This window comes from Onychostoma macrolepis, chromosome 13, assembly GCF_012432095.1.
Source record: "Onychostoma macrolepis isolate SWU-2019 chromosome 13, ASM1243209v1, whole genome shotgun sequence".
Lineage (NCBI taxonomy): Eukaryota > Metazoa > Chordata > Actinopteri > Cypriniformes > Cyprinidae > Onychostoma > Onychostoma macrolepis.
The window spans coordinates 10,866,996-10,893,023 of NC_081167.1; the positions used below are offsets into that span (position 1 = coordinate 10,866,996).

The following is a 26,028-nucleotide window of genomic DNA, read 5'->3' on the forward strand; positions in this document are numbered from 1 at the left end:
TTTGTGAACTTAACTATATGGGCATAGATGTCACGCTGTAGAAGTCTATCTTGTTTGTTCTGTCTTACTTTTTTCTGCCTCTCACCTCTCCCTCTGATATAGTTGGGTGATTGTTATGACCTTTCAAACTCAGCATTTCTATGTTTCTCAGAGTAGAGCAGGTCTAGCCAGACACTGTGTTCGAAATATTATCTTACATCATATATATATATTATCCAGAGTATGCACGCTGCTAAAATGATGGTATAGTATTTCGACCACAATATGGCCTCTATTTAGAAGACCTATTTTTTTTAATTGTCTTTTTTTGGTGTTTCTTATTTTGGTTGTTTTGGGGTTGTATTATTTTACTTTATTATTATTATTTTTATTATATATTTTTTTTGGTTTAAAATAGCATTGTGCACAATTAGTACCCATGCAGTGCTGTGGGACATTAGTCTCTCTTGTCTAAAGGATTTCACATTTTGGACGGTGAAGGTCAAACTGGTCATTGCTTATGGCCATCAGTGTTTCTCACCGTTATTATGGGTTTAATGGAGGCAACTGTCACTAATGGTGTGTACTTTATATACCTTCCTTTCACAGCCCGCTGGTGTCTCCTCAGTCAGACTCAAGTGCCAGTACAATCTGTCCCATTGTACCCTTGACCTTTAATGACCCTTCACAAAGTATGGCTGACAAAAACGCTAATCCCTTCACTTCTCCCCCACCCCTTTTTGACGCCAATCCGTTCCTCCCACACACACAGCAGAATCCATTCATTCATGCTCCTTTAACTCCCGATGTGCCCTCTCTCTTTAGCTCAACCCACTCGCAGTCTGACGGTAATGCCTCCCCAGATTTGCTAAGGAATGGAAACCAAAAAGGACCTTCCCAAATGGATATCTCATTTGATCCTTTAATTTCTCACTTCGAGGGGCTGACAGAAAAGGATGACTTTGAACATTTTGCTAAGGACAGATTAAAGTCAGAGGAGGTGAATGAAACAACGAATTTGGTTACACCCCCTTCTCTCCTCATGAAAACAAATAATCAAGAGCCCTCAGGTGCATTGGGTGGTTTAATGGTGTCGGATACAAATTACCCAACTGATTTAGGACGAACTGCTTCAGCAAGTACTGTAGAGACATCTAAGGAAACTGCTGCTGACACACCTCAAGTTTCAGGAAGTGATGTTAATTATATTTTCTCTAGTTCTAACAAGCCAGACCTCACTGCTCATGGGGCGCATGTCTTCCCAGAATTTGATCTCAGTTCATCTGAAATCTCCTTGGCCGAAAATTCCAGTTTAGAGTTTTCTGAACTGAATACACTTGCATGCCCTTATCCTGCACTGTCACCTCACTCCAAGAATCAAGACAGTGCTGATGACACAACTCTTGAAGACCACCCAAAGACCAAACAAAATGTCACACAGCCATCAGTATCAAAAGCAGACAGTGTTGAACTTCCTCCTAGTATCTCCTTTGAGTTCTTAGAGGGGGTGTCTGTGAGGCCTGAAACATCACAGAGGCCTGAAATACTAGAGTTTGCTAAAGATATTAAGTCTGTGACAGTCCATGAAGATCCTGTGCCATTCTGTGGAGACAACAGCTCAGGTGACACCCTGGAACAGTCAACAGTGATATCTGATTCCTTAGGTGGAGACCTAGACCACCAGTCTATTGAGCATAGTCTTTCTCCACAGTCTGACATCATTCAAAGTAATATAATACAATCCAATGAAGAATTTTGGGGATCAAATGCCTCACCCATTCAAAATGTGGCTGTAAGTGGAAAGTCCCTAGTTGAAGCCACTGAGCCTTTAGTATTCAATGTGCAATCAGGACAGAGTTCCCTATCAACTGCTCTGCCAGTGAAGAATGGAAAGAAAATGGATGCAGTTATGGACACCATGCTACAGAATGAATCAGGAAATGGTATCTTAGAGGTTGTCAGTAGTAAAGATATCTGTTCTGAAATTGAAGACTTTGTTCCTGAGAACCTTATTGATGGCCCTTTCTTTCCAGTACTCTCAAAATCCATAGCTAATGACGTGCAGGAGGACAAACAAGAGAAAGTCAGTGAATTGCCAACTAGTCCATTTAAGAACGATAACCTGGTAAGTCAACTCAGCACCATCAGTGAAGAGGAAGAAATAATGCCTTCTAATGGACCGACACTTCCTGTAGGACATCTCCATTCCACCACTGGAATTAGAACAGGGACAGAGGAGGATGCATCAGATGTAAACTCAGTGCTCTCACCTGGTAGCGTGCTTCTCCACAGCATGTACAAGAGTGCAGATTCAGACCATTATCTTACTTGTGTATCTCAACAGGATTTCCCAGTTTCCCCTAGCTTAGAGCTCACACAGGAAGTGAAACCAAGACATCATCTTTCTGAGGAAGACACTTTAAAATTTGAATCCTTGCCAAACCATATCCCTAATGTTGCGCAACAAGATGACATATCTGCAAAAGGCATTTCAGAAATGGGTTGTAAGCAAGATGAGGTCATAGCAGAAAACATTAATCCTTCTCCAGAAGACTTACCAAAACAAGAATCTCCTCTGGATGTTCTACCAAATAATTCCTTATTGGACCTCCTGCCAGAAACCCATTCCTTTGCCCCCAAATCAGCCCCCTCACTCAATACTCCATCTGAGAACATGATAAAGTCAGATTTTGATAAACCAGTGCTACTGTGCAACCCTTCAAAGGACATTGTTGAGAAATCCAACTTTCCCAAAGATATGTCGCCAATTGTTGTTACCTCAGAAATGATAGCAGAACTTGAGGCTCAGCTTGCACCGTTAGATACAGACACATGTATGGTAGATGAGAGTAAAACCTGCCCAAAGGATGGATCCTTTAAAATAGAAACTTTTGGTATTGTATCAGAGGACAACTTGAATTTTGTCCAGTTGACTGATTCTAATGCGTTTGTATCCGATTGTTCATCAGAACAAACCTCCAGTATCACTCAGGACCTTGTCATAACTGATTCTGACCTGAAAAACATCTTTGTACCCCAGCCAACTGAAATGCACCTTCTTAGTACTAGAAAAGGTCCTGTTGCAAACCCTGAATCTGCAGAAACTCACAATGACCCGGAACCAGATCCTAAACAAACAGAGAGTCTAGACGTAAATACTGATTTTTGGACAACTCCAGCTGTTCAACATTCTGTAACACCTAACTTCTTTCCAGTGAACTGGCCCACTTTACCCCAGCCATCAGCCCCTTCACCCTTCGACCAGCCAACGCTGGCTTCGAGGCATGATCGTAGCCTTAACTTTACATCATCTTTGTTCGACCTTTCACCTGTAGCTTCCTCAACACCACATATAGCAGTAGACACTAATGCGTTGCCCCAGCCATTCCCCTTCCCCACAGTGCCCCGTACCTCAGAGGTGCCACGTCCAAAACCTGCTGCTCCTCTTCCTACTATGCAGGCTGTGAATTCTACAGCATACAATCCTTTTCTCCAGGATAAAATACAGACATCTGATCATCAGAGCAGGTGAGGTCTCCAGCTTTGTTGTAGCTGTTAAGGGAGACCGAGGTTGATTCCTCAAGGTCTTGATCTTGCACTGGTCTTTTTTAAAATTCCTTGGGCTCACCGGTCACTTTCATTCTGCTTTGCAATTGTCTTCAGTCATGTTTAAAGGTAAAATCTGCAGTTATTGAATCAGAAATTTCTACTCCTAGAAATTAGTGCTGAACCAACATGGAAATTTTGGCCAATGCTAATAACCGATTATTTATATTTAGCTTAAATATATTGCATCGATACCTTTAAAAAGTACAATTTATTGGCTGATACACATAAGACCACCAATATATGGTCCATACATGAGAGAAATTATTTTGGACTAAGGGCTACAGCATCTCAAACTGAGGTTCTGCATGCATCTACCATTGATATCTTGCCAGTATCAATAACTACAGATTTCCTGTTTTTGCAAATATGTGATGTGAGGTACGTTTCTTGTGAAAATGGTGTTATGGGGTTGGGCAAGGTGTCTTTTGGGATGTCTTATTATATGCAGCCATCAATGCGCTTCACTTTCTCGGGTTGCAGAGTGACTCTTCCCCTTCATCCACATCTTCTCTCTTGTGTTAATTTGTTTGTGGTAGCAGCATGTCTCCTGATTTCTCCATGGACAGTCACACATAGGCTCACACTCTCTTGTGGATCCTACAGTAGAGATGGGGGAGCCTCGCTTCAATTAACAGGTGTTAACCTAGTGAGCTGTGAGTGTGTGTTGTTGAGTCCACAGGAAGCTTGCCTAAGTAAATTTTAGTTTCTATGATTTCGGGGGCTTGTCTTGGTTTGTTGCATATTTTTTTGACTCTATTACTCTTAATGCATCTGGTCTAAGGGGTTGTAGGATGGTGACCAGAGGTAGCATTTATTGCGTTCTTGAGATCTCCTTTCTCTCAAAACGAAGGACTTTTCATGAAAACTTCTTAATTGGTGTGCTATTGTGAATAAATTCATTGACAAATTCTATGAAGCTGTCACCATTGTTTATAGCACTCTTCCCATCTAATCTTGCTGTGTCATTGTCTTTTAGTCCACACCCAGTGAAGCCATTGACACCTCCTGATGAGAAAAGGTCAGAGGGTCGCTCAGTACTAGAGAAGCTTAAATCCACCATCCACTCAGGACGAACAGGCCAGGATGCTGACAAGAAGGTACTGTATGAGTATAAACCAGTCCACTTTGTAGATAATGAATTTGCTTTTGGAGTAAACAGATCACATTTATTTTGACACTGATGAACCTAAAAACATTCAGTCAGCTTTCAAGTCAGCTATCAAATGTCATACACTTGATCTCCTTATTGGCTTCTAAATACAGTGCAATTACTCTGATCATTATTTGAGTAAATGTAATAGTATTGCACTGATTATCTTAAAAGTATTAAATATAATTTCCCCACATATACACTACAGTTCAAAAGTTTGGGGTTTAAATATATTTGAAAGGAGTCTCTTATGCTCGCATTTGTTTGGAAAAAAAAGAAGCAAAACCAGGAATAATGTGAAATATTATTACAATTTAAAATAACGTTTTTCTATTTTATTACATTTTTAAATGTAATTTATTACTGCGATGCAAAGCTGAATTTTCAGCATCATTATTCCAGTCTTCAGTGTCACATGATCCTTCAGAAATCATTCTAATATGCTGATTTGGTGCATTTCTTATTACTGTTGAAAACTTTTGTGCTGATTATAATATTTGTAGAAACCGTATTATGTGTATTTTTTTTTAACATTTAGATGAAAATTAATAAATTAAAATTTATTTAAAAAATAATTTACTAAAATTAACATGTTTAAATACAAATCAAATTAAACCAGCATCTACTGATTCAGTTACTACTAGCACTACTTATAATAACTCTTTCATTAACATGATCATAAAATCAAACATAATACAGAAGTGTCAACTCCAGAATATTTTTGTAAGTAAATCTCTTTTTTTTTGTCTTTCTCGTTTTAGCTGCTAGTGGAGGGAGGAGGCACATACTATCACCTGAACCACAGCGAGCTGGTGAATTTGCTGATCCAGCGGGATACTGAGCTCAGGCAGGAGCGGGAGGAGTACGAGAGGAGAGGTGCGCTGCTGGAGAAGCGCGAGATGGAGCTAAAGAAGATGAAGGCTGTGATCAGAGATCTAGAGGATTATATCGACACGCTTCTTGTACGCATCATGGAGCAGACCCCCACGCTGCTGCAGGTCCGCTCCAAGATGAAATGATACAACAAACGCCTCCACTATCCCTCCACGAATCCTGGGCGGACATCACAACCCTGCACTGCTACAGCAACCATATAAATGTAGAGAGCTATCTGGCGCTAGGTGATGGGCATGGAGGAGAGGGTGTAGATTTGGTGTTCTTAACTGTGTCCAAAAATACCTGGGCCTCTACTGGGGTCCGTATGCACTGCAGGTTTGCATTTGATGGTTAAAGGTCGGCACACTGCTGCTAAACTTCAAAGCTGGTAGGATCCATTTTGACATGTGTCAGCTGATATTCACTCACTAGACATGTCACTAAGTCACATGCTAGTCCAGCTATGTACCAAAACCACCTGTCAATCGAAAGGATGGCATGACTGTGACTTGCCAGTCTTCTAGAGCTAGTGTGAATGGTTTTTAATGCACGAAGAAAAACATCGATTTATATTTAGTTTCTTCTATCACGTTTTTCTGACATGTAACGCTCAGCTGCTTGAACCAAGAACAAAAGAGCGAGTTTGAGATCACTCGAAAGTGTGCGAGAGGGAGCGTGAGATGTAGAAAGCAGGAAAGAGAGCAGAATCAGCCAGTTTCAAATCTGCTTGTGCCTCCCTACATGTCTTCCGCACTTTACTTAAGAGCTTAAGGGTAGAGGCTCACACCAGCTGACCTTCTCGCTTCGGTTTGTTGGTCAGTGTCCTTCCTCTCCCTTCCTTTGCTTGAGCCAATGCACGTACATCGCTGCCAGTGCTTTCAGGTGTAATGAATGGGATATATACTGTATTCATTGCATATATGCCACTCTGACAAAATGCCAAATGCTGCCTTATCATACAGTATTTTCTCCATTCTGTTCTCGCTGAACTCATCACTTTTAATTAGATTGCACATTATATTACACAACTAATGGTGGAGGAGTGTTTCAAGTTAAACTTTCCCAAGACTGTTAGGTATCGAGATGAACAAATGGATCTGAAGAGAGAACGAAAGCCATGAAAACAACAAATGCCAGAAATGATTTGCTCTAAATTAACGTTACAGTATTCTCAATACTGCAACGGCTCTGTTAATGTTACTGTAATGTAATTCTGGTGTTTCTATGATGTCGCCACTATCAGTGTTGCCACTGTCTGTGTACAATGTAGCACTATATGTAGATGTGTGATAGAGGCGTAGGCCGCAGCACTTTTAAACCTCACAACCATTCTTTCTCAACAGCTTAGGAAGTGCACGTAGTCAAACGCACACTTTCACTGCACAAACTAATCGTCCTCTAAACACAGGATATACATGGTGTTTCAGTACTAGTCCCTGCTAGAAAGCTCAAGATCTTTTAATAACATAGAAGCACTTAAGGACTCGTGTGCTCGGACTGTCGAAGGTGGATTAATGAATGTTCATTTATTAAGGCTTAATGTAAAAGTTTACAATTTTTCAAAAATGTGTTACATTTTAATCATGCGAATATCTATTTATGTTTTTTTGCTTTGTGGCCAGGTCTTCTGTCACCTTTTCTTTTGGGTGGTCTGAAGGTCTGTACAATCCGTTCATTTCTTCTCTCATTTCCTTTAAATGCTGTTCGTGTACATCGTGATTATTAAGGTCAGTAATAACAGAAAGCAATAGATGTGAAGGCCAGGCTTTTGCAGAAATTAAGAGATTCATACTTTTTTAGGTCTAAACAGATGGAATGTAATATGAAATATGTGCTTAGGTTGCCACTGTGTTGAACTGCAGTTTATATAAATATTCACCAACACACACACACACACACAGCCTGCAGCCTAGTAAGAAGGTGTGTTCAAGTGCCCTTGGCTGAATGTTATCATGAGATGTGTGTGTAGAAGAAGATTTGTATGCTTTTAATGGTGAAGATGATAATCAAAGCTACATTTTATGTAGTACAAACTCTGGAACTTGCAAATAAAAACTTGTGTTTACTATACTACATTTCATTTTATTTTTTAGAAGTCTGGAATATCTTTTTTTCTTTTAAGGTCATTTAAAACCTAGATATTTTTTAAAGAATTGCAAAGGGTTTATTTTAAAGTTGTATGAATGCACCGGTAAGCGGCTTGATGCCCGAATCCTCATTCTTAAGACTATAGGCTCAACTCTTCCTCCTCTGGTGTAAATTTCAGTGGATTCCTGTCACAATCAAAATAAGAATGGCTTAAATTAACCTCACGTATCAAGTAGCATTTAAGCACCGAACATGATGAGTGTGTTCAGTAGAGCCATTTGTTTGAGGTGCAAAATATTTGAAGTGCTTCCTTGAGGTGCTGTTTGATTGGATGTGCAGGGTGTAGTAACAAGAGTGTCCACTGGAGGTTGTGATGTATTCTTTTTATCAAATGCCTCATCTGAGAGATGTTCAATTGATTTTTGGTGTGCTCTTACGCATCTCTGCTAAAGAAAAGGTCTCTGTTGATGAAATAAACTTTTCACTTTGGGATGCATCTCTGACTGTCCTTATTTGATGTGAAAACAAAGCTCTCATGGGTCTCGAAAGTAAAACACTATTTCAACACTAGTATATTGAGCATTAAATGTAGTTGTTTTAGTTCTATTTTATTATTTTTTGCTTCAAACTAAACCCAAATGAAATTTGCGTCAGTAATAATTAGCTTTCAGTCACACTATTAGTCAAACAAATGTGCTAAAACGATTTAGATTTTCTCACACTGAATTAGGTCCTTCTGATATTTTTAGAGCATACTAATAGGAGAGCATAATTTACAACAATTAATATTGCACAGCATGTAGACAAGCTATCTTGGGTAAATACATTATAGGGTATGAATCAAATCGCACACTGTACAGTAACAAGGTCATAATAATGACTAAACTGAGGCGTCTAAAATTACCTAATTTATTAATAAAAGAAAAACAAGGATTCACTGACGTTCATGGCAAATGTTTAAGCTACTCTTTAAAGTTAATTAATCGCACATACCCTTTGACCTGTTAGAAAACGACATTACCCAAAATGCATCGATTCGGATGACTCGACCACTCTTGAGGGAACTCTGCGTAACTTTGAGATCTCAGTAAAACAGCCTTATTATTAGACTGCACTGTGCATCTGGGAGCACCTGCCATGCCTGCATCGACTGAGTGCCCTCCGTTTAGACTCGGCGAGTCTCGGTTTGATCAGGTAAACAACAGCCGGACCCAGTGCATACGAATGTGAGACTTGTGCTTTTGCATCTGCTTGATTTCTTCAGGCTTACTGCAGACGGGTTTGGAGACGGAATATTTCAGCTGAATTGTTTGAGAGGAATCGCCTTTTGCTGCTCAAAAGAGATCCAGTTTACTTTTCTCGCTTAAACCAAACAGTTCACTGCAGTGTTCGTTTCTTCCGCCCTCACTCCTCGTTTAAGTCGCATTAACACAGTGACCTCTGTTGGTGACATAACTGTTTTGCAAAATGTGATAAGTATTAATGTTGCTTAGAATAAACCGAGCACATTTTATTTAGAATATTGGCAGAAATACAATAGTATAGCCTAAAACAGTGGGTCAGCATTTTAAATCAATCCTTAAATGAAAAAAAACAAAAAGTTAGAATTCTCTTTGCTAACACCCAGCACTTTTTATTTATTTATTTATTGTATTTTACGTGCTATTTATACGCAGAAACTGACTTTGGCGTGCATATGATACGCTGTTGGCGTGCAATATATGTGACCCTGGACCACAAAACCAGTCTTAAGTGTCAGTTTTTCAAAATTGAGATTTATACATCATACATAAGCTTTCCATTGATGTATAGTTTGTTATGATAGGACAATATTTGGCTGAGATACAACTATTTGAATATCTGGAATCTGAGGGTGCAAAAAAATCTAAATATTGTGAAAATTGCCTTTAAAGTTGTCCAAATGAAGTTCTTAGCAATGTATATTACTAATAAAAAATGAAGTTTTGATATACTTACGGTAAGAAATTTACAAAATATCTTCATGGAACATGGTCTTTACTTAATATCCTAATGATTTTTGGCATAAAATAAAAATGGATAATTTGGACCCATACAATGTATTTTTGGCTATTGCTACAAATATACCCCAGCGACTTAAGATTGGTTTTGTGGTCCAGGGTCACATATGCATTTTGGCGTACATATAATACACACCTACCCCACACCCCTAAACCTACCAATTGCGTATCATATGCACGTCCATTTTTGCATATAAATAGTAGGCTACTCCAAATAGAAATAGAAAATCTTGCAATTAACGCACATTCATGAAATCGGGTTATATTTTAACATATATTTTAACAAAACATGTTGATAAATAGTTTCATGTGGATTGTAATAAGCGCCGTAGGCCTACTGTTGTTATGGTTAATGTTATCTCGTTACGTTACTTCTATCTAATCTAATCTTTTGTGGTTTGTTGAAACATATGTTTACTTGTATGTGGAAAAATACATACTTTAGAGACCTTTTGAGAACATTTTTTGACATTCTTTAGGGGTTCAGTTACTTTGTATGGACCCTTATAATTAGCACCCCCTCAATTAATTATTTCCGAGCTTCAAAATCAAGATAAAACGTCTTTAAAAACTATTTTGTGCTAAAGCTAGTTCATTAACAACGTTCTCTATTAAAACATGTGGAAACTGGAACATTCACTGCAACAAAAAAAACCGATTTAAACCATTTTGTATGCATTAGTGACTCAATAACTTTAACCTCAAAGGAAGAGGCAATTTATTTATTCATTCATTTATTTATTTAATACAGATGATTCACATCTGCTGTTATTGCTCCAGCGGTACCGTCCTTCATGTAAAGGACCGTCTGTTAGACGTGATAAACAGAGAATATGTTGCGTGCTGCTTTATAATCTTGCATTCCTCCTTGCACACACACATTTGAACATTTTAATTGCGTTGGAAGAACTTTTTAGGTCTACAGATCAGCCAGCAGACAGTTGGTGCACACGCATAATGAGGCGGACACACCTGGCGCGCGAAAACAACTGGTTTGGCCCTGGTGTCAGAGTCTGCATCAGCAGCTGACTGCCACGTCTGGAGAAAGTTTCTGGGACCTCAGAAATCATTTGGCAAATCATTTAAGGAAATTGTGAACATATGATTAATAATCATGATTATTAATCACGGAACTGAACTGGTCTTGTTCCACACAGACCTGAATCAAGACAAGAAGTAGTATTTTTGGAATTCATTGGATAATGTAGGTTAAAATCATCATTTGCACAGGCACAAATAAATTAATAAAGCAACAAGTATATCATTAAGCAACAAATAGGCCTAGTATAAGTGAATTTAGTTAATTTAGTTAGGTACAAATCAACTAAGACAAATATCTAATTTTTGTCATTGTCGTTTTAAAATGTGATGCCAAATGACATTATGCCAAACCACACGATGCCATTTTAAACAGTTAAAGATCTCCACTACACTATATAGAGTAAAAAAGAAGACATTAAATACAAAATTAAATGTCTCACTTCACCTCTTGTAATCTGTATTTACTTCCATTGCATTTTTAAACTAAAACAATGAACCTTCTCAACAAACCAGGTACGCTAGACTAGATGTTTAACCAGTGTTGGGAAGGTTACTTTGGAAATGTAATAGGTTACAGATTACAAGTTACCCTACTTAAAATGTAATAAGTAGTGTAACTTTTCAATTACTTTATTAAAGTTATGTAACTGATTACATTTGATTACTTTTTGATTACTTTTCTAAATTTCTAATGTTTTCAACTGTTAATCATTTTCAAACATGTAAACCAGGCAGGGTTAACCTTACAGTAGTGCTCAACACTGATTACTGTCAGACTTTCAAAATATTTCATCACTTGAATTAAGATTATAATATTTTAATTTTGAAGGAGACATTGGATGAAAAATATCTTCATTTGCATATAATTGTGTCTTAGCAGTTTGTGGACACAACCACCCTACAATGATAGAAATTCACTCCTTTTTTTAATCCCCCAGAAACCTAAACAGTCTCAATTATCAAGCCATTTTGATTTTGGAGTGAATAACCAGCGCTCTCTTCCACCTTCAATACCTCGACTGAGGTGAGGCCCTTGAGCAAAGCACCAAACCCCCAGCTGCTCCCTGGGCACCGCAGCAATATGGCTGCCCACTGCTCCGGGTGTGTGTTCACTACTGTGTGTGTGCACTTGGATGGGTTAAATGCAGAACACAAATTCCGAGTATGGGTCACCATACTTGGTCACATGTCACTTCACTTTCACTAAATTCGTTTATGTCTGGCTGCGCAAATCATTTTACTCCAGACTGTTTTCTGAATGAGGGACAATTCAAGGCAGGTTTTGTTAAAACTCAAGGATGGATCACTTCCACAGAATAGAGGGGTGGGGTGAGCAGAGCTCATTAGCATGTAAAGAGATATGCACCGAAATGAGTCGCTCATTGTTAAATAAGGATGTTATTTTACACGACCACTGAGACCATTTCAAAAAGACCCTAATGAATCATACCACCTTGTGGAAAATGGGCATCCGATGTCCCCTTTGAAGCACAGCCACCACAAAATCAGACCTACTTTAAAATCACGCTGAGGTTAAATACAGATTTAAAATCATAACAAGAAATAATTTAATAGCTATGTTACTGTTTTTGAAATCAAATCTTTGCATAGCTATGACAGGAAACACTGGATCTAACAATGCCTTAGAAAAAAACAGGCATTAATCTTAAAAAAATAAAGCATATACATAAACCCATATAGGAAATATAAGAGTTATCAGATAAGCATGTTATAAACTTCTGAAACATTGGTGTTTCATATTTTAGAGCAGTTACTGCAATTTATGAAAGCAGTCAATTAAATCTGTATGTGGGAGTGTGTGTTAAAAAAAAAATCAGATGTAACCCCATTTGTAATCCTTAACATTTTCATAAGTAACTGTAATTTAATTACACATTTTTTCTCAGTAACTGAAACTGATTACAATTACTTTTATTTTGTAATTAAATTATGTAATTCCATTACATGTAACTAGTTACTCCCCAACACTGTGTTTAACTTAATTATTTATACACTTTAATAATACACTTATTTATACACTTATTTAACTTATATTATCTATAGAATTAAGGTGGAATTAATATCCTCCAGGCAAGTACCCCTTCTGGGGATCTCACTTCCTTTGCTGCTTTCTCTCAGTTTGCTCCACCTTTAACGTTAGAAAACTATAAACAATCTTCAAGCATTTAATTGACAAATTAGCCACAAATTCGCCAAACTGTACAATATTATGAATTGCTGTGAGAGTGTTGTTTAGTTCCCTATATGGTAATGGAGTGCAATTTGTTGTTCTGTTTCTTAAAATTTCGCTGTTACTTTCAGGGTTCATTTTACGGCAGACTAAGACACTTTCTGGATGTGATCGACCCTCGCACACTCTTTGTATCAGAGGTAAGCAAAAGTCTTCTGAAATGTAAACCTCAAATAATTTGATAATTTGTATGTGAATGCTGTTTTCACTGTTATTATTATTATTTTTTTTAGAAACGTTTAAATGAATGTATGAATCTCTTGGACCAGTTCAAAAATGGAACTCTGCGTCCAGGTGTAACTAATGTGCAGGTAGGTTTGGGGCCCATTAAAAGGTCATTTGGAAACCCCCATTGTGTCGTGTTTGCTACACATTCATGCCATATAGGGGAACCATTTTTGGTTCACCAAAGCACCTTTCAGTGAACAGTTTTTAAAACAACAATTTTTTTCACTATAAAGAACCTGTTGTGGAATGGAAAGATTCCACTGATGTTAAAGCATCTCTATGGAATCACAAATGTCAATAAAGAGTGTAATGGTGTAATGGTAATGTGAGCAATATGGCTACGTGAGCAGAGGAACAAACATCAGCCAATCAAATTTCAAATTCACATGTGTTGTGTAAAGAACTTCAGTTTTCTTGGTAACTTCAGTTACACAACAATAATACTTGTAAACATTTCTCTCTTTTGCATGTTTCTCTGTTTTTCGCAATAGCTTTGGGAGGCACAGAAGATTAAACAGGTGAGTGTGAACAGCGTTGAAAGCCTTTTACAGGTTGCTTTGATGAAAGAACCTGCTCAGATCACTCAACATCTTGAAGCTGTGCACTCACAAGCTGTAGTTCTGTATAGTGGTGTAATGAGAAGAGAATTACGGCTAACCTCAGCATGGTAATTCTCCCATCAGCTCGCTCTCACCTCTTCTTCTTTCTCGTTTCCTCCTCTTCATCCTGTCTGCTGTCTGTGGATTCATTATGTCCTCAGGCCATAATCCATCCAGACACAGGAGAGAAGATCCCCATGCCCTTTCGCATGTCAGGTAAGGGTGTGAGTGTGTTTTCGGTGTGTGTGTGTGTGTGTCTGTGTCATGGGTGGTAGGCAGTTTTCTGCTTGTTACCAGCTCTGGAGACTGGAGTTAGGTGGTAGGGGGTCTCTCTGGACCGATCTGTTGGCAAAGGTCACACTCAGCTGGGCTCTGATTAAACCCTCTCCCTCCTGCTGTCTGGAAGTGTTGTTGGGCCACTCAGAAATAGGAGTATTTTAGTCTTCTGTTAACACCACTATTTAAAGAGAGAACAGATAGAGAGAGACCTGCCTGACAATTATGATGGCTGCCTCTGAACCATGCTATCTTTTATGAGTAATGAGGATTTTATTAATGTGTTAAAGGTCAGTAATAAAGTCATAATGTCATATGAGAGTCTATAATTCTGACCATTAAACCAAACATGACACGAAATGTACTTCTGTGGCCTGATCCAGCCTATTCGAATGTCAAAATTACAGTCTTAGTGTGATTTCATTATTGGATCAAGCGTTCATTTTCTCCTGAAATCGTCTCCTTTTCCTTTCAGGTTTTGTGCCCTTTGGTACTCCAGTGGTAGGTCGTTGTGAAAAGACATTTTCTTTATATCAACTTTTCCTTCTTGTCTGGGTCATCAGATGTAAACTTTAAATCACTTCTTATGCCTACATTTATAGGTTGTAGGCCTCCTTTTACCCAATCAGACATTTGCTTCCACCATCTTCTGGCAGGTATGTGTTTTTCTTGTCTTTCCAGATGAAAAGTCAGTCCAAGCTCTGTTTACTATGAACTCACTGTCTCACTGTCTTCCTCACAGTGGCTGAACCAGAGCCACAATGCCTGTGTCAACTACTGCAACCGTAATGCATCTAAGGTGCGATATATAAGTAATGTAATTTTGACCAGTACATAAGGCATGGCATATTTTATGTTCACACATATTCTAAAATTATCATTAAAAAGTAATGAAAAAAGTGCTGCAGTGATGTATTTCAAAAAACCCAATAGGCTGTGAACAACAAATTAAAAAGCTAAACTATAAAAGAACTACTCCACGGTCACATGATTTCAGCATCAAGTGTATTCATTATAATGCATGCATAATGCCGTATAAAGTTTGTATAATATGTTGTATCATCTCATGAATAATCGTTACAACAGCTGTAATACCTATTTATGGTTATAACTTTTAAGAGTATGATTATGTATAACATGCAGTGAACACCATGTTTTATCCCCTTAATGGATTATAATTCTCGTAGTTTTAAGTCTTGCATCTTGCCATTGCTTCTTTAAGATCTTGCTACGTCTTGTGAGGATTGATTGTTCATATTGGAGTGTTTTCCTGCGAGGCTAATGTTAATTTCGGTGTGAGCTAGTTTGCACTCATTGGTAGCCATTTTACAGTGCAATATGGTTTTCTTGAAATTACAATACAAAGGTTCAAAGCCGGTGTATCATAACATCATAACCCATTCATGATATCTTATATCTTAAGCAGACAGTGACCATTTATAAATATTATGAGCATATTGTACAGCATTTTGGATATTTACAAGAAGTCTTATATGTCTTTTTATAATAAAAGACCACTTACAGTAAGATACTGTGCAGATCTTAAACAATTTCAAGATGTGAGACATATGATACATTATAACTATGGTAAATATCATCTATTGTAACTTTAGAGGATATAATGTGTTATAATAAATAATATCCTAAAAAGTTCAAACAAAAATATTATAGATCATATATAAATTTTGCGATTCATGATACATGTTGTTTTTGTAACACTGTACAATAAGGTTTAAAGTAAACATTAGTAAACGAACAATACTTATTCCAAATAAGTGTTGCCCTTCTTTTATAAGATACTATGCATGCATTATAATGAGTAAGAATGTGCTTAGAAATCATTATATATACAATAGGAAGTGTTACCAAAAATGCCATATTCATTCATTTTATTTGATTAATTTATGCTTTTTTATGTTTTCAGCCCACGCCAATGTCAACGTTTTTCCAGGGTTACCTCGGTGCAGTCAGCAGTGCAGTTACTATTGCAGTGAGTACACATGCATGCACATAACTGTATTATGTAATTTGATGTGTAGAAAGAATGATCTTTTTATCCTTAAATTTTGAATTGCCATTTCACGCTAACAGAGAAAAATATTATTCATGACTTTTCTAGTATTACATGACTTAAATTCTAATAAGCAAACTGATGGAGGCTGATAGCATCACATAGGCACACAGAGCCCTTTGCTGTATTTCACATTGCTGAATTGCATATCCTTCTAGTCACGCCCCCTGTGTCCTCTAGAGCCAATTAGCTGCCCTGCTGGGCGGCAGTTTGATGCCCAGGGGCATGACAAGCAGAACCATGGTGACGACAACTACAAATGGCCCCATGCCTGTGAGAAATATGGGAGGGGGGCACTAATTAAAACTACAATCCCTCTGAAGACCCCTGCTGGGAAGGGAAGGGATGTGAATGGGTTTGATTCTCAGATGTTTGTTAGACAAGCCTTTAACTGGATCTCATAGAGATGACCAGAGACTCACAAAGCAAGATGAGAAACAACTTAGCATAGCCTGTCATGACCTGTCACGAAGCCTACTGGGAGTTACGCGCTTTTAAGGTCACTATGAAAACAAATGTGCATTGTCTCCATAACATTTTTGACTTCATGGGCTGTATTTATTGTATTAGATCAATTGAATATTTCATTGTTTCACTAGGTTAGCAACCAGTTTTCATTTGAGGTGAATTTAAAGACATGCTCATGCTCTATGATTATGTGAGATGTCACTCTCTAAATAAAGGACAGATTGGTGTAATATAAAGTCAGAGCTGTGGCACAGCGGGTAATGCGAGTGCTCTACATGTGTAAATCTGCTGCGCTCATGGGCACACAGTTCAGATTTCCTCCCTCTTTTCATATATTTTCCTGTCTGATCTACACTGTTTTATAAATTAAAGAAATAAAGTCATGAAAAAATTATTTAATTTAAAAAAATTAAGTATTATAATAAAACATATACACACTCACACTACTGTTCAAAAGTTTGAAGTCAGTAAAAAGTTTCTTATGCTCACTAATGCCGCATTTATTTGATGAAAAATGCAGTAAAACAGTAATAGCGTAAAATATTACAATTTAAAATAACTGATTTCTATTTTAATATATTTTGAAATGTCATTTATATAGCTGAATTTTCAGTAGCCATTACTCCAGTCTTTATTATGAATTATGTGACAATGAAGCAATGTGTGTGTGTGTGGCTTTAATTTGTCATTCAGAAATTATTCTAATATGCTGATTTTCTGCTCAAGAAACACTTTTTGTCATCAATGTTGTTGCTGCTTAATATTTGTGTGGAAACAGTGATACTTTTTTCAGGATTTTTTAATAGAAAGTTTGAAAAAACAGCAACATTTGTAACATTATAATCTTTTATAACATTGGTATAACATTGTGTCTTTTCTGAATAAAAATATGAATATCTTTGGGGGGAAAAAAAATACTGATGTCAATCTTTTGAACTGTGTGTGTATGTACACATTTTAAATTGTATGTTTATTTTAAAAATATTAATTTTATTTTTCTATTAATTTATTTTAAATTGACTGTGTGCACAGGTGGGGCTGAATCTTCTTGTTAAAAGAGCTGAGCATTTCAGTCCAGCTACAAGAATCCTGGTCCAGAGGTTCATCCCGTTCCCTGCTGTTGGTATGTGCATGTGTGTGTGTGTGTGTGTGTGAGAGCATCCACCCTGTTGTGTTTATGACAGAAATCAAGCATCCTGTCATGCAGTCTTGCTAAATTGCTGATTATTAAAGCATAAAACGACTGAGTAATGTACGGTATTAATTAATGCCTACAGTTTTCAGTCAGCTCTTTTGCTGTCTGAAAGCTCACGTCTTTGCATTTGTAATGACACTCAATTTCTAAATGAGCATTTGTTCAGACTTTCATTAAACCGCAAGCGTTTGTTTATTGTTGTGTATTAGCGCGTTGTGTTTTGACTGATCCCGTTGTCAGAGGGGGCTGCTGCTGAAATGTTATCTCAGTGTTCCATTAGCGTTCTGAGGCTCAAACAGGTCCAGAGGGGCTGAGGGAGACTGTCCCACAATGCCTTGGGGATGCTTGGCTGTAATTAAATTGTTTTCGTCCCCCACCCCACCCCTTTAATTAAATCAGCAGGTTCCCCCTCACCTCTCTGGGCAGGGGTAACGGGACCTTGTTAGCTCTCGGCTGCCGCTCTCTAATTGGTTAATTAGGCCTAAAGTGCTCTCTGTGTTAGCACTGAGTTCCCTGTCTCCAGGCCGCCATGTTGTTGTTGTTGTTGTTGTTTTTTTGTTTTTTAGTGTTTAGTTATAAAAGGCAATTAAATGCAGCTAATGGAATGCAGTGGAGACAAAGTGTTTGAAACTTGCCTTTGATTTTATTTTGCATTATTAGCATTTATATACATTTTAAGTAAAATGCAAATCAATCTTTTTTTGTTAACCTCAAAACGACATCTTGAATTTAGCACCTTTATAAAGATTTTTCATAATGGTTTTTGCCTCTATGGGTGACCTAAAGCATCATATAAATTTAGTATGCGTTTGTTTATGTTTCTTTGTTCTCCATTTTTGATTCTGCGTGTGTGTGTGTGTGTGTGTGTGTGTTTAATTGGCCTGGGTCTGAACCCCTCAGAGGTGAATAGCTATTTACTCAGCCAATTAACTTAGCCCCACAACACTGCAGCACTGAACACTGATAACTCACAACACAAGGCCTGTAAATTAAAAATGCTTCGGGCTCTCTTTATTTCTCTGTTTCTCTCTCTCACACACACCCACACCAATCTCACCACATGCCACAGATGATAATGCCAGGAAGTAAATCATTATTCTAATCATTTTTCCGCTTGTAATTCACGTGTGCACTTTGACATGACCATATGAAACTATTTGTTTCATATCCAGTTAACCCCTCTTAGCGCCGACATTCCAGATCAAGAATGTTTTCCAGTTTTGATTGCTTTTATTTTAATATCCACAGGCGGGGACTCTCTGGGAAGTTATTACTATTCTGTTCGTTCCGTAGTATTTTTATTGGGAGATTAAATGGGAGATTGCAGTAAGATGTGTCACGCCACCATTTAGCAAAAATTTGTGATTGTTATTGTACTTATTATAACAAGTACATGCATGCATATGCAGAACAGGACTGAAAAATAAAGTGCTACTGATATAATCATGTACATTCACCTACACTTTTAAGTTAAAATGTATTGAGCAAGTCCTGTTTTCTAACTGCAGCTCTCCCTTCATTTAGCAAGTGCCAATGTGTGTAATGTTTTGCTGATGCGCCACACTGAGCTGTCAGAGGGCATCAGCGTACTGGACGACAAAGGCAATGTGGTGGGCACCTCAAAGCTGGCTGCCAGGCATGTGAGTATGGATCCTTTTGCAAGTGTGAGGTGAAAGGTTACTGGCAGCTTTTGTGCAGTTCTATTGTGAGTTCTGGTCTGATAAATGTCTTTTTGTTCAGGCTCTGATGGAGACATCCCTGACTCGTGTTGTGCTGCCCATGCCTGTTCTCCTGCTGCCGCCTTTAATAATGGCCATGCTGGAGAGGTCAGTGATTTGACATTTCAGACTTGAGTGCACCTGGTATATTTGTATTTCACAGTTTGATGTGATCACAACTTTTTATGCATCATTCACATAACCTTAAAATATACCAAATTCTCACCATTTTTTTATTCCTACATAGACAAGATGTTTGGCTGTCAAGTTCCAAATGTGACAGTGGTGTGATAGTGGTCCATACAATATGCTATATTCAGTGTTTTCTGAACTTTTTTTTGCAATTTTAATATGCTTAGAAACCATGATTGGTTAGGAGATCTATCAGTGAATCATAGCTTAAATTTCAGCCCTTTCCTTACAGAAATCATATGACTGCAAAATACTTAGAATAAAGTGCACAGATCGCATGGAAGAAAGAAATTACTACTTTTATTCAGCAAGGAAGCATTAAATTGATCAAAAGTGACGGTAAAGGCTCATGTGACACTGAGTAATGGCTGCTGAAAATTCAGCTATGCAATCACAGGAATAAATGCAATTTTAAAATATAAAAAATGTCATAGTATTTAACAATATTACTGTTTTACAGTATCAAATAAATGCAGCCTTGGTGAGAGACTTCTTTCAAAAACATTAACTAATCTTTACCGATCCTAAAATGTTTAAACGGTCTCCTTTTGTGGTTCACTGAGGAAAGGAAATGATACAAATTTAATATGACAGCATTTTTGTTTTTGAACTATTCCTATAATGTCTGTCTATATGTGGCATTGAAGTCCACCTTCAAAGTCAGATTTTCTTGCATTTAAACTTTAGTTTAGAAAGAAGTTTAAGGATAAAGTTTTTCAAACTTTTCACTTCTTTTATATTAAATTCTAAATGCAAAATGAACATTTGTGTTGAAGAGCGGGATCGACTCTTCACCAGAATTCGATGGGTTTTATGACTGCTAGTCTGTGTCGCAACCTCAAATTCTTCCTGCTCTTGATTCGCAGGTGTGTGCGGCTATGTGTGTGTGTGTCTGTGTGTGAGCGGCAGTAAATGGTGAGTTGTCCTCTGCTATGCTGCCTGTCAGCTCACCCTCACTGGCTCTCAATGGAGCAAGAACAGGGCTGCAGGAGGGTCACTGCTTTGAGGGTGGGGCTGAGGGCCAGGGCTATCCTTGATTAATTAGAGCGCTGAGAGGAGTCTGTGTGATATATGTGTGGTGCTTAAACCTTTCACCTGTCTCTCTAGCTGTGTCCGAAAATGCAGACAGCTGCTTTGCTGAACAATCAGTGACGGCGTTTTTGCATTAAAGTATGAAAATGGTTTCAGACTGTCTTGCAAGACACAGCAGTGTCACATGAAATGATCTAGAGGAAATTTAAATGAGCTTTAGACATAACCAAGCAAATATAACTATACTTATTAGCTGATTTAAATTTTACAAAATGTTAAAATTTATGAATTGAATTACTACTTTCAGATGTTATTGTTATAGGAACGGATCATATGTTATGTAGTGATCTGTACTGTGTCAAGATTTTTATTTTATTTTTTATTTTTTTTAATTGAATTTACCAAAAAAATTTAAGGTAAGTGGTTGCAATCAATGTATTTTAGCTACATTTAAATAACTTTTTTTATTTTTTATTTAAATGTAGCTAAAATAAATTGTTTGCAACCACTTACCTTAAAAAAATTTAGTATAATTTTTTTTCAGTGTAATATAAAAACTTAGTAGCACTTTACTTAAAACATTTATATATAGTGCATTATAAAAGTATTTTTAATGCAATTAAATATACCTGATAATTCATTGTTCTCATGAATAATTGTAAATATAATATTATAATATGTTATAATACTTATCTATCCATTGTTGCGTCTTTAATGCATTAAAGTACATGACAAACAACCAATTTCAGATGCAACAAGCAATCTGCAAATATTATAATGCATTTTATCTTTGATTACAATTATTTATGAAAATATATAATGCATTACATTATGAATACCTTTATAAAGCATTACACATAAAGGTTTCAAGTAAAGTGTTACATTTTGAATTACGATATTTAATTTAATAACACTTTTATATGTAATCTTTAGCAAACTAAATGTAAATGGATTTGAGATTTTAGTAATTCTTTTTTTAATTGACTATTATTAGTCATAACATGAAAATAAACGTTTCGTTTAAAGGCAGCCCTGTTGTTTACTACATGTCACTTCAGTTCAGCTTTGACCTCTTCACAGGAGAGTGACGGATGAGTGTGTTGATTTATTTAGAGCAGTTGACGGACACGATAAAAGGTCTTTAACATACTTTGATCCTTTCCCCCGTTCCGTTTCTCTCCCAAACATACACATATATACACAGAGAGAGAGAGAGAGAGTTTCTGGTGGCCAATTAAAGCTCATCATGCGTATGTGTTGATGAAGTCATCATTAGGCAGTCGCTGCCTTCATTAAAGCAGGACTACTCTGGAGGACTCCTGCAGAGCACGCTATCCCACAACCCCCCACACGCACTGTGGCCAGGGAGGGAGGGAGGGAGGGAGGGAGGGAGGAGGAGGTGTCAGGGAGCAATCACGCACAGCAGTTTGAAAGTGTCAGCGAGCGCCTTTGATAACAAAAAATGCTCACGGTCTTGCCAATAACGTATGCATTTTTGTGGGTGTTTTTACGTTAGGCTCCCTCTGCTGCAGAAGCGCCCTCGTCTCAGGCTGCCTGTTCACAGCATGGTGTGTCTCTGCGCGTTCGGCCTAGCGCTGCCTGTTGCCATCAGCCTGTTCCCCCAAAACAGTCAGGTGAGCACTCGCACACGCCTCCCTCCATCCGCTCGTACTTTCTCTCCGTCCCCTTCTCTTTGTCTGCCGTGAAGACGGTTATGGTTTAAAATGGTGTTTATTAAGCTGTTCATCCATATGGTTACTGAACTGCAGACATATGTGCTGCCAACTACTTCTATTCCTCTCCCACCCCTCCCCTCCTCCTCTCCTCTCACTCTCTCGCTCCCTCTTTACACTTTTCCGAGGGTTCCAGACGAACGCTCCCAAAAAACTCCACTCCTGTCCCCCCCCCCACCTTTTCACACCCCACAGGATGTCTGTTTCAGATTCTGCCTCACACACTCACACACTCATCGCCATCTGTTTCTGAGCAAAATATTGCAAGTTTTGGCCCTGGTTTGGATATTTACCAGTGCTCGCTGCTTCATTTTAGCTTTTTATGATGGCTGAAGTGTCAGTTTTGACTGTGAAAAATGCTCGAGGCTGGAAAGACATGGCACACTTTTAATTCTCATTTGATGAAACATTTTAAACATCTTAATGACTTAATGATTGCCGTGAATGGTAATCTCACTGTAGCCAAAAGATCTGAATCTTAATCTCTGTAATCAAAACAGAGGAATCATATACGAGGAAACTTTATGTTACACTCTTTTCCTGGCACTTCTGTTACCACTAAAGCTAAATTAAATGAACCTAATAGTTAGAGGTTAATTAAGCTATTAATGCTGTCCACGAATATGGTTATTTGTGTGTATTTGTCATATTTTGACCGCACCTGTTTCCTGTCTCTCAGATCCACGTGTCAGAGCTCGAGCCAGAGATCGCTGCTGCAACAGAGTGCAAGATCCTGACCTACAACAAGGGTCTTTAACCAATCAGAATGCTTGACGCCCTGCTACTAATGTTGCTGTCCCTCATGGTAAAACTCTAATCTGAGCAGAAAAATGCAAAGCGTCATTGCAAATTTTGATTGCATCTCACTGGATTGTTCCTGCTGTGTGTGAATGTGAATCCTCTCTCAGCCACACACAGAGACAGACTCACACCAGCGCTAATCATCCTCTTTCCATGCACTTGAACGTGGAAGTTGCAAATAAAGGATTTCAGGATATTTACAGCAGTGAAAACAAGTATTGTTTTGAATTTCCCTATGATGTACTTTAAATTTATGTAATTACCAGCCTTCCTATTCAAGCAGTTCTGTATTATCTGACTACAAAAGATTGAAAAATAAATGTTTACAAAGTAATTGTTTTAAATAATGAATAAACAATCAGTTTTGATATTTTAAACAATTGTAATTGATTTTTTTTTTTTTTTTTTTACACATAATTAAATCGCCCTTTGTGTTATTTTCTTAAAATGGCTTTACAAACCCCAAATCATGCTCATTGAATAGGAATGAAAAAATAATGAAATACCAGTAACAGTTGAAATTAGGTTTGTTTTTAACACAGAATTAAACTGCCTTTGTGGTATTTTCTTAAAATGCCCTTACAAACCCCAAATCATTCTCAAATTAAATTGTAATTTAAAAAAATAATAATGAATTACCAGTAATTCCCATGTGGAAAAGAAGTATAACTTATGTATTATATAAGTTATGATCTATATTACTTAATAAATCTTATTTGTTACATCTCTGTAGAACTGTCATTATCATTATACATATTTTATATCATTATACATATGGCAGAACATACATTGTTGTCTGTTGTTACAGAAACATTATTCTATAACTGTTTTGTATAGGTCAGTACACTGTAAAAAGTGATAAGTTGACTTAGCTTAAAAAAATTGAGGAAAGCCGTTGCCTTAAAATTATTAAGTAAATAATAATAATTTAAAAAAAAGTTAAGTGAACTTGACAATTCACTTTTTTTTTAAAATTATTATTTACTTAATAATTTTAAGGTGACGGCTTTCCTCAATTTTTTTAAGCTAAGTCAACTTATCACTTTTTACAGTGTATTAACTAAAATTGATCAGACGCGCTCAATTTCATCTACAATGATCCCCCTTTTTTGACATTGGTTTTCTTTTTTATTTGCACACTGCAGAAAGTGTACACTCAAATATACGATAAAATCAAATGCTTTTCTCTATTGCTTTGTTCAAGAAAATACACAGAAATCCCTTAAAATATTATTATCATGCTTAATGAACAGAAACAATGTACACATTTGTGCAATTCCTGCTTTCTTCTTTTTCCATCCATTTGTTCTATTGTTTATAGATGATTGTATCTCTGCTTTTATTTGGATGTGTTTGAGTTCCTTTGGCAGGACTGTAAAATGATTCCTGTAAACTTCTATTTTATCGTTAGATCCATCGCTAGAATGAGGGAGTGGACCTGTGTGTTTTTCTACCTGGTTGTCACGGGAACAGATCACAGTGGGCAGTAGTGAGGAGAGACATGACATGAAGCCGCATGTAGAATCATTAACCGTGCAGGGCTTCCATACACAGTTGCACAATGTGCACATGACCGTGTTAATGAGGGTAACATTACTGCTTATACCTTCCTTTTTGTCAGCTTTTGCTTTAATTTCCAAATCAAGAGAAAAATAGTTTTTAAGTCTTTCATTTATATGAAAATGAGAGCTGGAGTTTCTGTGTGCACAAAACTATCCTATAAAGGCAAAACAATTGGTCAGTATGGACTAAAACCAGTTCTATGAAAATGATCCATCCTATGACAGAAGGTCCTGGCTTAACTATTCTCATTATGTGACCCTGGACCACAAAACCAGTCTTAAGTGTCAATGTTTCGAAAAAGAGAGTTATGCATCACCTGAAAGCTGAATAAATAAGCTAAATTTGGCCGAGATACAACTATTTGAAAATCTGGAATCTGAGGGTGCAAAAAAATCAAAATATTGAGAAAATCGCCTTTAAAGTTGTCTAAATGAAGTTCTTAGCTATGCATATTACTAATCAAAAATTAAGTTTTGATATATTTACAGTAAGAAATTTAAAAAATATCTTCATGGAACATGATCTTTACTTAATATCCTAATGATTTTTGGCATAAAAGAAAAATGTATCATTTTGACCCATACAATGTATTTTTGGCTATTGCTACAAATATACCCCAGCGACTTAAGACTGGTTTTGTGGTCCAGGGTCACGTATCAAAATTAATTAAAAATACTTTCTTTGTTCCAGTGTCCACTGCTCACTGTAATACACTTGACACAGTCATATATTCAGTAATTTGTTATAAGATACATTTTTCCACTGCAACTGATTCAGTTTGCAACATAAAATGGCTGATGACTTAATATAATAGTTCTTTAACCCAGAAGTCATTGAGGTTCCTTTCAAAACAAGCAGTCAAGTATGTTCCACTAGAGCGCCACTCTACATCAACAAGCTTCTGTTTACCTACCATAGGTTCTCCATTACACCATTACATGCTTAAAGCAGTTCACACTGCAAAATAAATAGCTGAAAAAAATTGTTAGCAGCAAGTTTTATTGATTGAACTTAAATCTAATGAATATTTATTTCACTGAAATAATATTTATGTACCAAATTACTAAAATCTCTTTACAATAAGCTGACAAACATTAAAAACAGAGGCGATTTTAGCCA

General features: G+C 37.2%; 2 protein-coding genes across 6 annotated transcripts in view; both read left to right on the forward strand.

Annotated features, from left to right (window-relative positions):
• rab11fip5a (RAB11 family interacting protein 5a (class I)) overlaps positions 1-8,192 on the forward strand; it is a 28,151-nt gene extending 19,959 nt beyond the window's left edge. For 3 of the 5 annotated variants that reach the window (XM_058796462.1, XM_058796460.1, XM_058796463.1), the window contains 3 exons: positions 589-3,507; positions 4,565-4,685; positions 5,500-8,192. In XM_058796462.1, the coding sequence (XP_058652445.1) occupies positions 589-3,507; positions 4,565-4,685; positions 5,500-5,757 (3,298 nt within the window). In that variant the 3' untranslated portion in view covers positions 5,758-8,192. Of the gene's footprint in view, positions 1-588; positions 3,508-4,127; positions 4,224-4,564; positions 4,686-5,499 lie in introns of all 5 variants that reach the window. The other 2 variants (XR_009274016.1, XM_058796461.1) reach the window with 2 other exon arrangements.
• A 527-nt stretch (positions 8,193-8,719) lies between these two features.
• sfxn5a (sideroflexin 5a) lies at positions 8,720-23,725 on the forward strand. The gene is made up of 14 exons (XM_058794742.1): positions 8,720-8,896; positions 13,105-13,173; positions 13,267-13,344; positions 13,753-13,779; positions 14,022-14,076; positions 14,612-14,637; positions 14,739-14,792; positions 14,879-14,935; positions 16,061-16,126; positions 17,708-17,798; positions 19,395-19,510; positions 19,611-19,696; positions 22,329-22,446; positions 23,225-23,725. Exons 1-14 carry the CDS (start codon positions 8,840-8,842, stop codon positions 23,300-23,302), a joined length of 978 nt encoding a protein of 325 aa, XP_058650725.1. The 5' UTR covers positions 8,720-8,839; the 3' UTR covers positions 23,303-23,725.
• Positions 23,726-26,028: the final 2,303 nt, after the last annotated feature.

Excerpts from the sequence above, each read along its gene's own strand:
- sfxn5a (XM_058794742.1), top strand. The coding sequence starts at position 8,840 with ATGCCTGCATCGACTGAGTGCCCTCCGTTTAGACTCGGCGAGTCTCGG. Across the intron at positions 13,174-13,266 it reads GCACACTCTTTGTATCAGAG|AAACGTTTAAATGAATGTAT; the intron begins GTAAGCAAAAGT and ends TATTTTTTTTAG. Across the intron at positions 14,936-16,060 it reads GCAACCGTAATGCATCTAAG|CCCACGCCAATGTCAACGTT; the intron begins GTGCGATATATA and ends TTATGTTTTCAG.